Below are 14710 nucleotides of genomic sequence, written 5' to 3'. Positions count from 1 at the left end.
TGGCTCTGATCCCTCCCAGAGATCCCATGCCCTGAGATCTCAGACGTTCTTAGATGAGCTTCCTATCTTTGAGTAGAAGCATCTGTCGTCACAGACTTGTTTGGCTGAGATAAGATGGGTTTGCTCTTGCAGTTCTGAAGCAGGTCTTTCTACCAGTTTGAGGAAAAGATTTACTCTGAGACTGACTTCTGTGTGTCTGAGATGTCTGCTTGGCAGAGTTCATGAATAGAGAGCATAGATCAAGTCTGTCAAATAACATCAAGTAAGAAGGCACATTCCTACTCGAGGTGGTTCAGAAAGCTCACTGTAGGCTGGAGTCGTTCCTGTGCTAGCAGGCCTGTATCTTATACAGCTGCTGTGAACTAAACACTTTGAGTTGAAGTAAAGAGTAATTTTTCTTTTTTTTTTTTTTTTTTGTTTGTTTGACACTTTAATAGTTTGGTCCAGCTAGGGCAGTTTAGCTAAGAAGAATGTAATATCTTTCCATGTCACAGCAAGATGCTGTTTAAAGGACTTTTGGGAACTCTTAGACTAAATGAAAGACAATCTGAAAGTTTTAAAAGAAATGGAAGACAAGATTGGCTTCAGCGTTCAGAAATCAGGGCCATACAAAGACACATTCCTTTATCTATCTCAAGGTATTCTTCATGACTGCAGCTAGGGGAGGAATTGCACATTGTTACATAGGTAGCTGTTTTGATATAGCAGTGCAGGCTATAACAAAAGCTATTCTAGGATGTCAGCATAGTGCTAACAGGCACAGCATTCCTCTACGTACTGTAGTTGTGTCCCTTGCCCTTGAAGACTGACTTTTTGCTAGCAGAACTTCTGTTTACTGATAAAAGAAAGTCAGATCTTCCTGTTTCTGACAAGGTGCTCCATAAATCTAACACTTAAGCCTCATCAAAGCACCAGCCCCAGGTTTGAAAGTCAATTTGAAACCTTTTGCTTAAGACCAGTCATCTGAAAAATATGTAAAAAGAAGGAGTAACTGTCTTACTGGGATTTTGTATCTGTAAAACACCTTGAGTTCCTGAGTTTTTCATGTTTCCATGGAGTCCTGTAGCATTAGAAATCTGTGCCATGGAAGAAGCTGGAAGATTTTAGCCTTTACAGCACTGGATGAAGGCATTGAAAATAGAAAGCTTTACCCTACATTGCTTACTGATATTAACAAAATTCTAGTGATGTTTTCTTTATTAACTGGTGTGTTAGAGCAAGGATTTAAAATTTGACCAAGGAAGTACCCTTTTTTTTTTTTTTTTTTTTGGTCACAAATATGACTTTCACCCTTCTCTTGGAAATTTGTGCCAATGTAACCAAGTTATAGTTTTGAAAAATCACAGTAGGTGTATGCTTACCAGTAGCCTTAGCAGAGCACTGAAATACTGTCAGATCAAATCTAGACATCAGAATAGGGAGTGAGTCTGATCATCTTAAGGTAATGCCTGGCAAAGAACTGATAAGGAGCAACTGATGAGGTAGAGGGTAGGAAGTGAACAGTAGATTCATACATCTAATCCAGAGCCAAAACCAGCAGGAGAGAGAAGGTAGGAATCCTGGAAGGGAGACTGGTGTGGGGAGAAGGAGGAACCACCTGTAGCTGGGACTGACCAGGTGAAGAGAACGGTTTGCAGTAAGGGCAGGTGGTAGAAGGGGCAGGCACACAGAACAGGAATGAAGCTCAGACAGAAGGGGATCCCCTGACAGCTGGAGCACTTGAGTACGCACTATTCTTTTTTATATTGTGAGAAAAGTGTGTATGTCAGTATCATCTGGTGCCGGTCCTCACAGGATAGCTGCTACAGGCTATTTATTAACTTCAATAGCAGAGTCTGTGCAGTGCAGAAAATGGTTTCAATGAACTGAGTTGGTGATATCACATAATGACATTTCTGGAGAGGGGTTATTTTTGATGCAAAAATTAGGAAATAACGTACACAAAGCTTTACATTAAATATTCTTCTGCAGAGGTTGTGATTCAAGAAAGACATAGAAAGCACTCTTAATATGAATCATGGTAAATATTTCACTTGTATGACTATAGCCAACATGGCTTCATCAAGTGCAAATCATGCCTGACTAATTGAGTGGACTTCTATGATTGAGTGACTGTATCAGCGGACAAAAGAAGTGCCAGGGATGTCATGTACCTGGACTTCTGTAAGGTCTTTGGTACAGTCTCAACGACATTCTTTCTTCTAAATTGGAGAGATGCGGTTTTGACGGGTGGACTGTTAGATGGAAAAGAAATTGGGTGGGTGGCCACATCCAAGGAGTTATAGTCAATGGCCCAATGTCCAAGTGGGAACCAATAATGAGTGGTGTCCCTCACGGATCTGTACTGGGACCGACACTAGTTAATATCTTCATCAGTGACACAGTCATCTAGATTGAGTGCGCCCTCAGCAAGTTTGCTGATGACACCAAGCTGAGTGATGCAGTTGATTCACCCGGGGGAAGGGATGCCATCCAGAGGGACCTGGACAGGCTTGAGGACTGGGACCCTGCAAACATCATGAAGTTCAAGAAAGCCAAGTGTAATGTCCTGCACCCTGGGTCAGGGCAACCTCCAGTATCGATAGAGACTGGGGGGTGAAGGGATTGAGAGCATGTGGAGAAGGACTAGGTCATACTGGTAGATGAAAAACTGGACATGAACCAGCAATGTCCAATGTCCTGGCCAGTGCTTCCAGCCCAGGAAGCCAATTGTATCTTGGGCTGCACAAATTAAAAGCATGCCCAGTAGGTCAAGGAAGGAGATGCTCTCCCTCTACTCTACTCTTGTGGGACCCCACCTGGAGTAATGTGTCCAGCTCTGGGGACCCAGAAACTGCAAGAAAGACATTGGCCTGTTAGAGGGGGTCCAGAGGAGGCCACAAAAAATGCTCAGGGGGGCTGGAGCAGCTCCCCTGGGGGGCCAGGCTGAGAGAGTTGGGGGGGTTCAGCCTGGAGAAGAGAAGGCTCCGGGGGGACCTTCGAGCGGCCTCCCAGGGCTTAAAGGGGGGACAGGGGAGGGGGGGAGAGATTTTTTTACCAGGGCCTATAGTGACAGCACAAGGGGCAATGGTTTTAAACTGAAAGAGGTTATATGTGCATTGGACATAAGGAAGAAATGTTTTATAATGAGTGTGGTAAGACGCTGGAACAGGTTGCCTAGTGAAATTGTGGATGTTCCATCATTTAAAGTGGTCAAGGCCAGGTTGGACGGGGTTTTGAGCAACCTAGTCTAGTGAAAAATGCCCCCGCTTGTGGCAGGGGTGTCGGACTAGATGTTGTTTAAAGGTCCTTTCCAATCCAAACCATTCTATGATTCTAATTTTTGTAGAGGTACAGTGTCCCACTAAGGATTATGTTATCCACATAAGGGGCTGAATGAAAGCTTGCTGTCAGCTTTGTCTATTTTGTCTTTGTTTTTTTTTTTTTCTTATGTGCACTTGACTTTACAACTTCCATAATCTTTCAGCTTCGTGATTTCTATCTACAAATGTCGGAGTGTGTGTGCAAAACTCTAAAATTTTTTGTATTATGCCTTTCCTTATTACTGGAATACTTCCATAACTTTCAGTACTCCAGTAATCAAAATAACACTCTGATTCCTGAGGGAGCAGGTGTATAGAGGAATGTCTGAAAGGACTTTGGATATCTGGGTTATACGTGTTGTATACAAGTAGACAGGAAAAATTCAGAAGAGGTCTTACTCTTGGAATGGAGACTGTTGGAGTTTTGAAACAAAAAAGCAACACCTATTTTATTTTCTCACAACACTGATTGTGAAGTCTTCACATCATATTTTAATAGAATAATTATAACAATATAATTATGAGGCAGTTTTCACCGGTACAAACTGACAGATATAAAGCTCTATCACTTTCTGTGCTAATTTTCTATGTAGCAGGCTAAAGGGGAATTAGAAAAGGGGAAAGAAGTGATGTTAAAGACTTTCTTTCAACTAGTCCTCCATAGTGCTGAAGTCTCTGGAGATGTTACATCAGCACTGTAAGTGAAAGCTGGCCCACAAATACATTATGTTGCATTCAGGCCTCATTGATTAGCTGTGGGAGACCTTTGCACCGTGCTGCTCTAATTCTATTTGTGTGCAGTGCAGACTAGTCCATAAATTTTGAGTCAGGATCATTAGAATGAACTACTTCCCAGTGTGTAACATAAATGATAGAATTTCACCCAGAGATTTCTTCATCAAACTCTGTTGTAAACCCTGAACTAAAACATTTTGGTAGATTTCTGAGGTTCATTGGCTTCTACATCATGGTTGTACCTCAGCTTTCTGCTGATGGTGCCGGGACTGATCCCATACCTGGTGACTGTGAATAGTAGGGAATTCTTACTTCCGACACATACTAGCTACCATATTTTTTTTTTTTCCCCCCTCAGGTATCTCTGCTATCCAAGGGGCACAAAGAACTACCTGGCAAAAGAAGAGAACTTGTAATTCTGGGCAAAGGGTTCAGAATTTTTCTTAAAGAAGTCAACCTGCCTGTGCTTCAGCTGAGGCTGTCTGATTAACAAAGGGGCACACTTTGTTCATGAAATAGCATCCAGTTAGAATACCAGTGTGGGAAAGCTGCAAGAGACCTCACGTGATATTTCAAGATGATACTGTTAACTTTAGCTTTGTTCACAGCATAAGCACTTTACAAGGAACACTGGGAAAGATGCTTCCAGGTTTATACATTAGGAGGAAAAGACATTTTTCCAACAGTAGATATATCTTCTATTTTTATATATATATATTTTTTAAAGAAATGTTCATAGTCAGGTTTTCTGGACCAATAGTTCAAAGCCTGTAACCTTATTTATATCCATGTATGTCTTCTATGGGACGAAAAAGACCATTTGTAATATGACCAGACAGAAAATATATGTAGGTTCACTGTTCAAAATTAGAAACTGATTAAACACCATCAGTTTGATTTTACTATTTAGAAAGAATTTCTCTACTTAGTACGAATAGTAGCAAATTCTAATGCTGGTATGACATGTTAATAGTCATTGTTTGCAACTGGCATAGCTTCTGAAATGATTGTTATTTTATAAACAACTCTTTTTACTGCTGTTTCAAAATGTCTGTATATTATATGTCTGTCTTCAGGCACACGTGATATAGATCTGTGCATACGAACTGTCATGTACATTTATATACATTTTAACTACAAATTCATTTACTGTTTAACAGACTAAGTAAATTAAATACATGTTTTGCTGTTAATCAAAACTGTAGTACTTAAAAGTACTTTCAGAATTTCAATATTCCTTCACTGTATTAAATGTAGATAAAAATGTCTCACGGCAGTAGCAGAGAAGCCATTATTTGTCTACAGGTTAGTAAGACATACTTAAGTACAAAGGCTTTTCTCTACAGTTGATACAATGGCAATCATAACTGTTGAAAATAATCAGAATGCACTTGGTGATGTAGCTTTAGTATCTCTGTTGAAAATTATTAACATTACGGTCATCACATGATTAATCATAAGTAATTTGATATGGATACATGTTACGTACTCTTAATAGGTTGGAAAATTTATTTTTTTTCCCCCTAGTGGTCTATTTGTAACTATAAATAGTTATCTGGCATTAATTTCCTAACAATTCAAGTGTATTATTTCACCTATAACGTGTGACTTCAACATCCTGAATTGTGAAGCAGTGAAAAAAGGCCCAATGGGCAGTATGAAAAAATAAAATTAAGAAAAAATCTATCCTCTTTTCTCATATACATAATGTAGAAAGTCATCAGGCTCTATCTTTGCACCTATACAATGGTGCAGCAGTGATAGCAAAGGTCTATTAAGGATCGAGACATGATTCTTAAGGTACTACCAGCAGATAGCTACAGTTTCCACAATGAATCACCGTAGATGATGCATTTCCTGCAGTGTTACCACTAAAAATCAATTCCTATTCTAGTTCAGATGTTAGTTTTCCTCTGCTAGCTTGGAGAAAGGGAATAGAGCATGGTTAAATCTGATGGATTATAAAGTAAATTCATGCTATATATGTCTGCCAATGGAACTGATTACATGATATTTTATCCAAAAAGAGTGCATTTAAATTCAATCTAGATATGTTTGTTCTACTGAAATTGCATATGAATTCTCATAATCATTTTCCATTAAAATAGTGTAAAGCCAATCAACACTTACAGTAACCCATTTTAATGTCTTTTTGCAGAAATATCTTACAATTTTAAATTGTCAGAGTGCATTGAGTGCCTTAGAAATAATTTGGACCTTATTTCAAGTATGTTTTGAAGTACCATTTATATTTTGTCTGGATTTGTGTGATGTTAATTTGTACTTGATGGCATTGTTTTTGTTGAGAAATAGAGTATAATTAATTACTCTTACTGTGTTTCTCTTAATGTATTTTTAGTGCTGTTAACTTTGAGGCATTTTTTGTGCTCATTTTTGTGACTATGAAAAGCGGAATATTAGCTGGTGGACAGCAGAGGAGAGCAGACTTCTCTCCAGTAACTACAAGATGAGAGGTGGATGGGTGGCATGTACAGCTGCAATCACCAAGGCAAATCAAAGCAGGAAATCAGTGGTCTTTTCTGTTTCTTTCCTAGTGTTCAGTAGGAATTTTTTTTTCTCCCTGCCTGCAATTCAACTGACATACTGACTTGTAGGGAAGGGCTGATGCATTTTACATGTAGGGCAATTAACTTCCACAGACTATTCATTATCTAAGGTGTTAAGTAATTTGTGGCATTAGTACACAGATGCTCTCCACTGAGATCAGCATCCACCGTGTTTCCCACTGTATGAAAAGTAACTAGAGCCAGTTCTGCCATGAATAATTTCTGTATGGCTAAATTCTGTATAAACAATGTGGATAAAGCGAATTTAGGCAAACACAGGAACTGAAAATTAAGTTGCCCAATATCATTCAGCAAATCATCAGCAAACTTGAGAATGGGACCTACATTTCCTGAGTTCCAGTTCAGTGCGTAACTGGTATCCTTCAAGGTGAGTAACTTTTTTGTATGTCTGTAATTTTTAATGTAACCTGTGCAAAAATCAGAGAAACAGTCATAACTGTACTTATTATTTAGCTAATTAAAAAAGATGCTGCAGTGTGGTACTAACAATGCTGAAATACTGTACTAAACTACAGCTAATTTTTGTTTATTTGTGAGTTAATCTAAACTCTGAGTTACGTGGGCCTTTCCTTCAGCTTACTTGGCTGCAGTGAAGTACCTGAGATTATGTAATGTTCTGCCTTCTATTATTCATACGTGCACCTACTTTCTGCAGTCATCTGATTACAAGTACTTTCTCAGGAGAATGCACTGTGTCTGTATTCTGTGGCCTGATTTACGTATGTGTTGCTCTGAGTCATTTCCCAGTCTCCTGTCATATGCCTGAATAATCAAATGTTGACATTGGATCAAATCATTAGTTTTATTCCATAAGAAAATTCCTGTTTACAGTCACAGAATAATGTATTTAAGAACTATTTCTGACAGTCATTGTAACTCATAGGATTATTGCCTGATAATTGGTATTGCATATCAAGAAATTTGACAACTAGTTCATGAACTTATGGAATTATGTTAATTAAAGAGGAAAGGCCAACAACATTCCTTGCTAAAAACAAAGCTTCTAGCGTTGACTTCCCCAAACTGAATAATATAAACAATTTTAGCATGTATGAAATTTGTCCTGCTTTTACAAAGAACTGGCAATTCTGACAGGCTGCATTTCATGAGATGTGAAAAGAGGGACTCACGCGAGAATGTTTGGTTTTAGCTGTATGAATTCACCATGCATCAGAGTTTAAAAACTTCTCAACTGGAAGCTTCATTGTTCAATTTATCTAGATAGATCACAGCAATTGGAAAGAAAGGTCTTCTAATTATTTTTGTTTCTTGACTTGAAGGAAGCAAAATCATATGAATGCTCTCTGTTCAACTGTTCTCAACAGGAGATAGTGAGAATTGTAATGAGAAAACTAGTAATTTTAAAGTATTTGACATTTGAATCCTCAAATTTCCTACCAAGCTAAAAACTTACATCTATTAAGGTTTTGCTTCCGTAATTGAACTAATTGCCCACTGTCATATTTTGACCTTTGTTTGTAATTTCCACCAATCAGGACATGTTCCCTGACTTAAGCTGTAACTAGACTTAATCAGTTTTGCTCAAAATTTAGACTTACCGTAGCTTCCATGCTGTATTTTGTCTGCCTCCACCTTCATTGGTGTAAAGTAAGCAAATATAGATAGTGTTGGCCGTTAGCCTCAGCAATGGAATCAGTCGTCTGCTGCGTTGAAAGTCTTGTTTACAGACAAAGAGGAAGCACACATTTATATATGTGTGTGTGTGTATATACCTATAAAATATATATCACTGATTTTTTTAAATAAGTATAGTTGAAATCTTAGCAGTCTAATTAAAGAATCATCACTAGTCTAAGGTTATGCTCACCCCTTCACTGCTCCTGCGTGTCCCAAGGTCAGTGGTTTTGTTCTGATCGGGGTGTTACTACTGTGAGTTGTCTGCATCTAGAGCTGCGTGTCAGGAGGAATAGGATGTTCATGTCGATGGTTCCTTCTTCCTCACTCTGGGATCCACTGCTCAGGATCGTTTTTATGCATTTGCAAACACACTTTTACACATTAGCCCTTTCTTCATTGGTCTGCAGCTCCACGAGACATCTGGATTGATAACGTATGGTGCATTTTGCATGTACTGGATACTGCTTCTTTGTTGTCTTAGTTACCTCTAAACCCAGTTTTGTCCAGGTTTGCTTTTTGTTACTGATCATGGTTGAGTTATTTATAGGCACCAGTGCCAAGTTAATGCTTTGTGTCTTATCATCCTGTGCCTGTACTCCTCTATATCTGAAGGCCTCTGCTGTTGGACCAGGCCTATATCTCTCTATAGTACATCATTCCATTAGAGTCATAGCGATCTTATTCTACATAGAGTAACTGCTTTTTACTACTATCTATATAAAACTATGATTGTACGAAGATGAACAAAAGTAAAACAAATTAGAGGTACACAGCTGGTCAGTTGGAGGAATCACAAACACAGCTACGCCAAGTAAAGCAAAGACGTAGAGCGCAGCCAACAGCCTCTGGCCTGGAGCCTTGAAATTCAGTATGAAGCTTGTGGGCTATTGTTAGCAGTGATACTGCTGTGTCACCGAGCTTCATAATTACAGCTTTCAGGACTTTTAGAAATGCACCAACTCCTGCTCTTGTAGCCTGTGTGCTGCCCTTAATGCACTGGAAAGGTGCAAGTAATTAACACGGTGGTGGTATTCCCATGTGTCGGAAAGGGAAGGCCTTATTGCCGAAGTGTGGTCACCAGGGCCTAGCTGACGTGTGATCAGCAGTGGTAATTTGAAGAGAGAGAACGTTTCAGAGCTTGCCAAAGTGGTGAATTGCGGTCGCTGAGTGTGTGACCACGTGGCTGAACAAGTGGTCAGGTAGCTGCCCTTCAGAGCAGCAAACAGTGCCACAGTGGGATAAAAAGGAAAAGATGAAAACAGGAAATCCACCTCAGGGGACCGAAAATGAGTCTCGTTGCCAAAGGTGTGACCTGAGTGCTTGGGAGTCCCTGCCTGGTGCAGCCCACGCCGCGGTGCTGACGGGTGGGAAGAGAGCCCTGGCTTTGTGAACTGAGCAGAGCATGCCCATCAACTGTGGTGGTCCAGCACTCCTGGGTATCCTGGATCCTCGAGAGCAGGGCTCCATGAGGAATAGTTTGACCATTACTCATTCTAGCTACCGAAAAGATCGTGTTGACTCTGAGGATATACCGTTGGAGAGTGGTAAATCAGATAGTTTTCTCCGTGAGCCTACTTACAGTTTTCTCATCGTTTCTACGTGGTTCTTGGGCAACACAGGGATGGAGCTGTCCCATAGTCTACTTTCCCGAGTTTCTTCCACAGTGTAATATGCATATGCTTTACAAACACATACATCAAATAATTTAAACAATAAATACAGTCATTGAAACAACGTTTATTGACTTAATTTAGAAGGGGGTTTAAGCAATTGTTCTAATCAGCAGTATCTGGAATCAAAGTTTTACATTTCTTTAGTTTCATCATGACAATTAATTCTTTACCTTTTCTCAGACGTGTCATGATACAATGAAATTATACAATATGATGAATGGTGACAGAACATGCCAGTTTGATGTGGTGGGTGTGATGCTCTGGCCCACAGCTGATGACACAGCATATGCCTGAGGGGTTATGTATCTAGTATCTCTTGTGATCCAGTTATAGTCCAAATGCAGCCAATGAACACAAACCGGAGACAGCGGTGTGCCAAGCAGGAGGAGGACTGACCAATTTTCCAGCTGTTAGCAGTGTTGGTATGAACGGTCCTCTTCTGAAGACCCGTAGGAGCCAGGAGTGGCACAATAAACCCCAGAGACTTTTGCAGAGCTCTGCAATGCAATCTGTTAGTCTTAAATTATGTGGCGCTGAATGGATCATTTGTGCAATTAGGTGCATATTGCAGAGAGTAGGCATTACATAAATGAGGGAGGTGTAGCACTCTGTAACTGCAGACAGCTATTTTTAAAGGTGTTTTCAGTGAGGCTTAAATTAATGTTGACCTATTTGTCATTTTTTTTCTTTGGGACAGACATTTCTCATGCTCCTTTACATACAGTTTGAATACTCTCTCTGAATAAGGAAGCCTGGCAGACAATTAGAGGTTTGCCTTGAGTGACCTTCCCACTGTCTTTCAGAAGGAGTTTTTCCCGAGGGTTCATTATTAAATGATGATGCACTAATAGCCATTTTTTTAAAAATTGAAAAATAATTATAGAATGGATAGAAATAGATCTTCCTGAGATGAAGGAGTAATGGACAATGAAAATAGACCATGTTCCTGAACAGGGTAATCAACAACGGACTTATTTGTCATAGCCCTGTTCTCAGTAAGAAGTGACTGCTGAGAGATGTGCTGGTGGAAATTGGTGGGGACAAACCTTTTTTTACCAAGAGGAATCTCACTTTATATTCAGATTTTCACTAAATGAAACTGTCTCTACTTGACGGAACAGAATTGTGGGACAACTATTGAAAAGGTCCAGTAAATGCAAAGCACAACGGTAACAATTGAGCACTGTCCTGCTGAAATCACCATGTGAAGCGTTTTGAATATCTGATCAGACTACCTTTCTATCATTTTATTTGTTGAGATATGAGACTTCCCAGACTCACTAAATACTTATTATAAGGAGGACACCTTTATTCTTTCCAAGAATGAGACTCCATTTCTCTCCTTCACGCATTTTCTGAACCCTGTGACCTCTGCATCTATCACGGAGGCCACACGCAAAAGATCAGGATACATCGCTCTAGAATCTGGGGATCAAAGAATTCCTATGAGGGAGGAATTCTTGCAGCTTTTTCTTACCAACGTAACAGAAAAACATGTAATATGGCTGCAATGTAGAGCCAGAGCAGTGAGCAAACACCCAGCACACTGAGACTATCCTGGCAAGTACCCAGGGGAGACCGTCTCTACGGCAGCTGCCGCTATAAAGGCATTTTAAAAGTTGGCTGTGCCCTTTTGCGGGATGCCTGCAAAGTATGTATAGCTTCCAGTCAAAAGGAGCTTTCTTAGAGTTATTAGCAGTGGAAAAAGATAATCACCGTATAAACCCAAGCTATGCACAGCCAGTTTGTTATCCAAAGTTTAACTCTAATTTTAAATCAATTCTTAACCTAACTTTTTTCTCACCTTCCATTTCAATTGCTTCATGTATTCCTGCTTTGCTTTTGTCAGCCGATGAAGACAAGACAGCATACTTCTATGTAGGGGAGAGATGAATTTCCTCAGGCTGTTTTCTAAGATTTGTTCTTTGATTTTGTGTATTTCGCTGTAGCTGCACCGTTCTTTTGTACACCTCAGAAATATCTAGAGAATATTCTTAGTTCTTCAGCAGAACATCCTTGGCAACAAGCGATACCTTTTGTTTAATGAGAGGGGTTACCCATCTTTTTTCAATCTGTGCTTGTTTCCTTTGTCCGCTCTCATTCCTATTTATCAAGGCTGCACATTGCAAATGTTCACTGTTTACTGCTTCAAAGAGACAAGCCCAATGCAAGGCATTCAAATAAACTTCAAAAAAATATCAAAGGGGATCCTAAAACATGTTTCACCATAATCTGTAAAAGAAAACACGTTGAATTTTGGGCTGAATTTCTGTAATCATGACTGTAGCACATATTGCTGCTTTTTTTTTTTTTTTTTTCTAAAACAAATTATATATTTCCTCTTCACTAAGATGTGTTAATCGCTTGACAATAATTATTCTATGTGTTTGCTTCATTACCAAGTAAAATATTAAGGCTTAAATATCCTTAATGGTAGGGACTAACATCCTGTAGCTTTGACTCATTTGTATGTTTGCAAAAAGCCTTCAGTTTTGTTGGGTGTTTTAATATAATTATTTCTGGTTTGGGGCAGTTTTTAGCAATTTTTATTTCATTCAGTTTTAGAGGGAGGTGAAGACTATTACTGTGTGTCACTGGGATGAAATAGATGAAGGAGGAGGGAAGACGACTAGGAATCATGGTAAATATTTTGAAATTTCATTATTACATTTGAGAGTGCTTTTTTTATGAGGTAAGACAGCTGTATTTTTGTAACGTATGGGAGAATCTAACAGTAATTTGAATTCCTGTACAACTTCCATCAAGGATTCTGGCACAATGATAATGTATTTTTGTGAAACTGAAAATTGCCCACAAATAAAGGGGCATGGAATCGGTAGCATTTCAGAGGGCTGAGAAAGAAAAATTGCCCACAACCTGATAAAGCAATGACCACATTATGAATGCTTTTTTCCTACTCAGCTTTTTTTTATTAGATAGGGGAAGTATGGCAAGGCAAGCTGAATCTCTGTATTGAAGAAAATTATTTTCAGTGTATTAGTAACAGCTTTTGTATTGCTTTCATTACTTCATTGTTTTATCTTTTTTTTCTTTGTGTATGTGTGTTTCTCAGAATCTCTGAGGCGGCAATAAGGGCATTTAGAAACATCCAGCTCTGGTGATCCTGTAGCAAAGTGTTCTCTGTAGTGAGTGCTGGCGTGCCCACAGAGTGCAGGCTGCCTGGCTTCCAGCCGAGCTGCTTGGGACGTATTATCCATTGGTGCTCAGCGCGCCCTGACGCTTTTCCGTGGCCAGCTGTATGTGATTTGATCAGCCCCTGTGTATGCTTGAGGTCACAAGTTAGAAAATTCGTGTCAGGTATTCTTCGGTTTTTATTATTCATTGAAACCACATAGTTTACATGATTCGTGAAACAAGCAAGTAGAATCTGATCTCTGTGTGGTTTCAATCTCTTGTCTTGGAAATTCGCAACTACTGCAGGATGCTGCTTTCCTCTCACACGCGCCTTTCCCTCCTTATTTGACTGTCCACGAAAGCTTGTTACACCACCATTAATCTCAGATCTGTGTAGTAAAAATCTGTGTAATTCTTCTTTCTAAATGTTTGGGATGTTGTTTATTTGTTCACTTCTTCTTACAGTAGATACATTGCTGATTCAAAATATGCTTATTTTGTTCTCTGTTAGTTGGAAAGCCCCAGGTGTTCCAAAGTGCCATAGGATGCACCCAAAAACTTGCTGAGTGTCATACTCACTGAAATGTCAGAGTTTTTATTCACAGAATTTAGGGACATAACTAAGTTTTCTTGGGACTCAGTAAGACATGAAATTTTATTTATGCCTTCTAGAAATGTAAGTTAGGTATACAAATGTTAACCCTCCAATTGTTTTGGAATTTATTTTACCCTCTAATACTGACAGCAATGTCTTTTTTTAGTGTTGGTTTTCTACAAATTCCCGTTAGCTTGTTAGCCTGTCCCTCAGGTGCAAATGTAATAATGTCTTTTAAACACATTTAGATTTTTGGTTTTCCTTTTAGATTCTGGACAGTGTCATTTGCTTCCTGACTGTTAGACTTCTTATTTGATATGCAATAGCCTGAAACATTCCATGAAAAATGTGTTGAACATGAATTCTAATATATTTCAGAGACTTAATAGGTATTAATAGAGCAATAATACCTACCAGTAGCAGGAACAAACTGGATTTGTAGCTTTACAACTTGTAAATTATAGCCAATGTACTGAGGGAAAACACCATCAAGAGAACATAATTTGAACATTAAAGAGATTGTGTTTGCAACCCGGACATCTGCCAAAACCTTATCCAAAGATGTAGAGGTCCTCTAGCAGACTTCATTTGCAGAATGGATTTATACAATGTGTCTGTCTAATCTGCATCTTCATCTGTGTAATTGAATTAAGTATTTTAAAGTACAGCCAGAAGGATAATTACTACAGGAATACCAGATACAAATATAACTTAAGTGGAGGTAATGTTTGTAAAATGTGGTCTGCTGACAGTCCTGGGTGTAGAACTCTGTCTACATGATCTGATGGAGGGATTCCTGTCCCACGTGGGGCCTCCCGGAGAATCAAGAGAATTGACTAATTGCTCTGCTACTGTGTTTTCAATCCCTACCTGAAACTACACTGCTTGAGTTGATCACCTAGATAAGAACAGATTCGAACTCAGTGTTGCTTCTAGAAGAAAGTGATTTTCCTAGCTGGAGCTTAAGTGTGGCTGAAGGTCAGAAGAGAGAATAATTTGCAGTTTATAGTTTCACAGGGCTTCTGATAGTTTGTCTGTTTTGAG

At 39.2% G+C, this 14710-nt stretch overlaps 1 protein-coding gene across 3 annotated transcripts in view; it reads left to right on the top strand.

Moving 5' to 3' along the window:
• Positions 1-6291, top strand: part of NEK10 (NIMA related kinase 10) — a 102038-nt gene extending 95747 nt beyond the window's left edge. For all 3 annotated transcript variants that reach the window (XM_042806539.1, XM_042806538.1, XM_042806540.1), the window contains one exon: positions 4396-6291. In XM_042806539.1, the coding sequence (XP_042662473.1) occupies positions 4396-4453 (58 nt within the window). In that variant the 3' untranslated portion in view covers positions 4454-6291. The remainder of the gene's footprint in view (positions 1-4395) is intronic.
• Positions 6292-14710: the final 8419 nt, after the last annotated feature.

The sequence above is a fragment of the Tyto alba genome, unplaced genomic scaffold, assembly GCF_018691265.1.
Source record: "Tyto alba isolate M040663 unplaced genomic scaffold, T.alba_DEE_v4.0 Super-Scaffold_46, whole genome shotgun sequence".
NCBI classification, from domain to species: domain Eukaryota; kingdom Metazoa; phylum Chordata; class Aves; order Strigiformes; family Tytonidae; genus Tyto; species Tyto alba.
The sequence above is the reverse complement of the archived record's forward strand: the minus strand, read 5'-3'. Positions and strand labels throughout refer to the sequence as shown.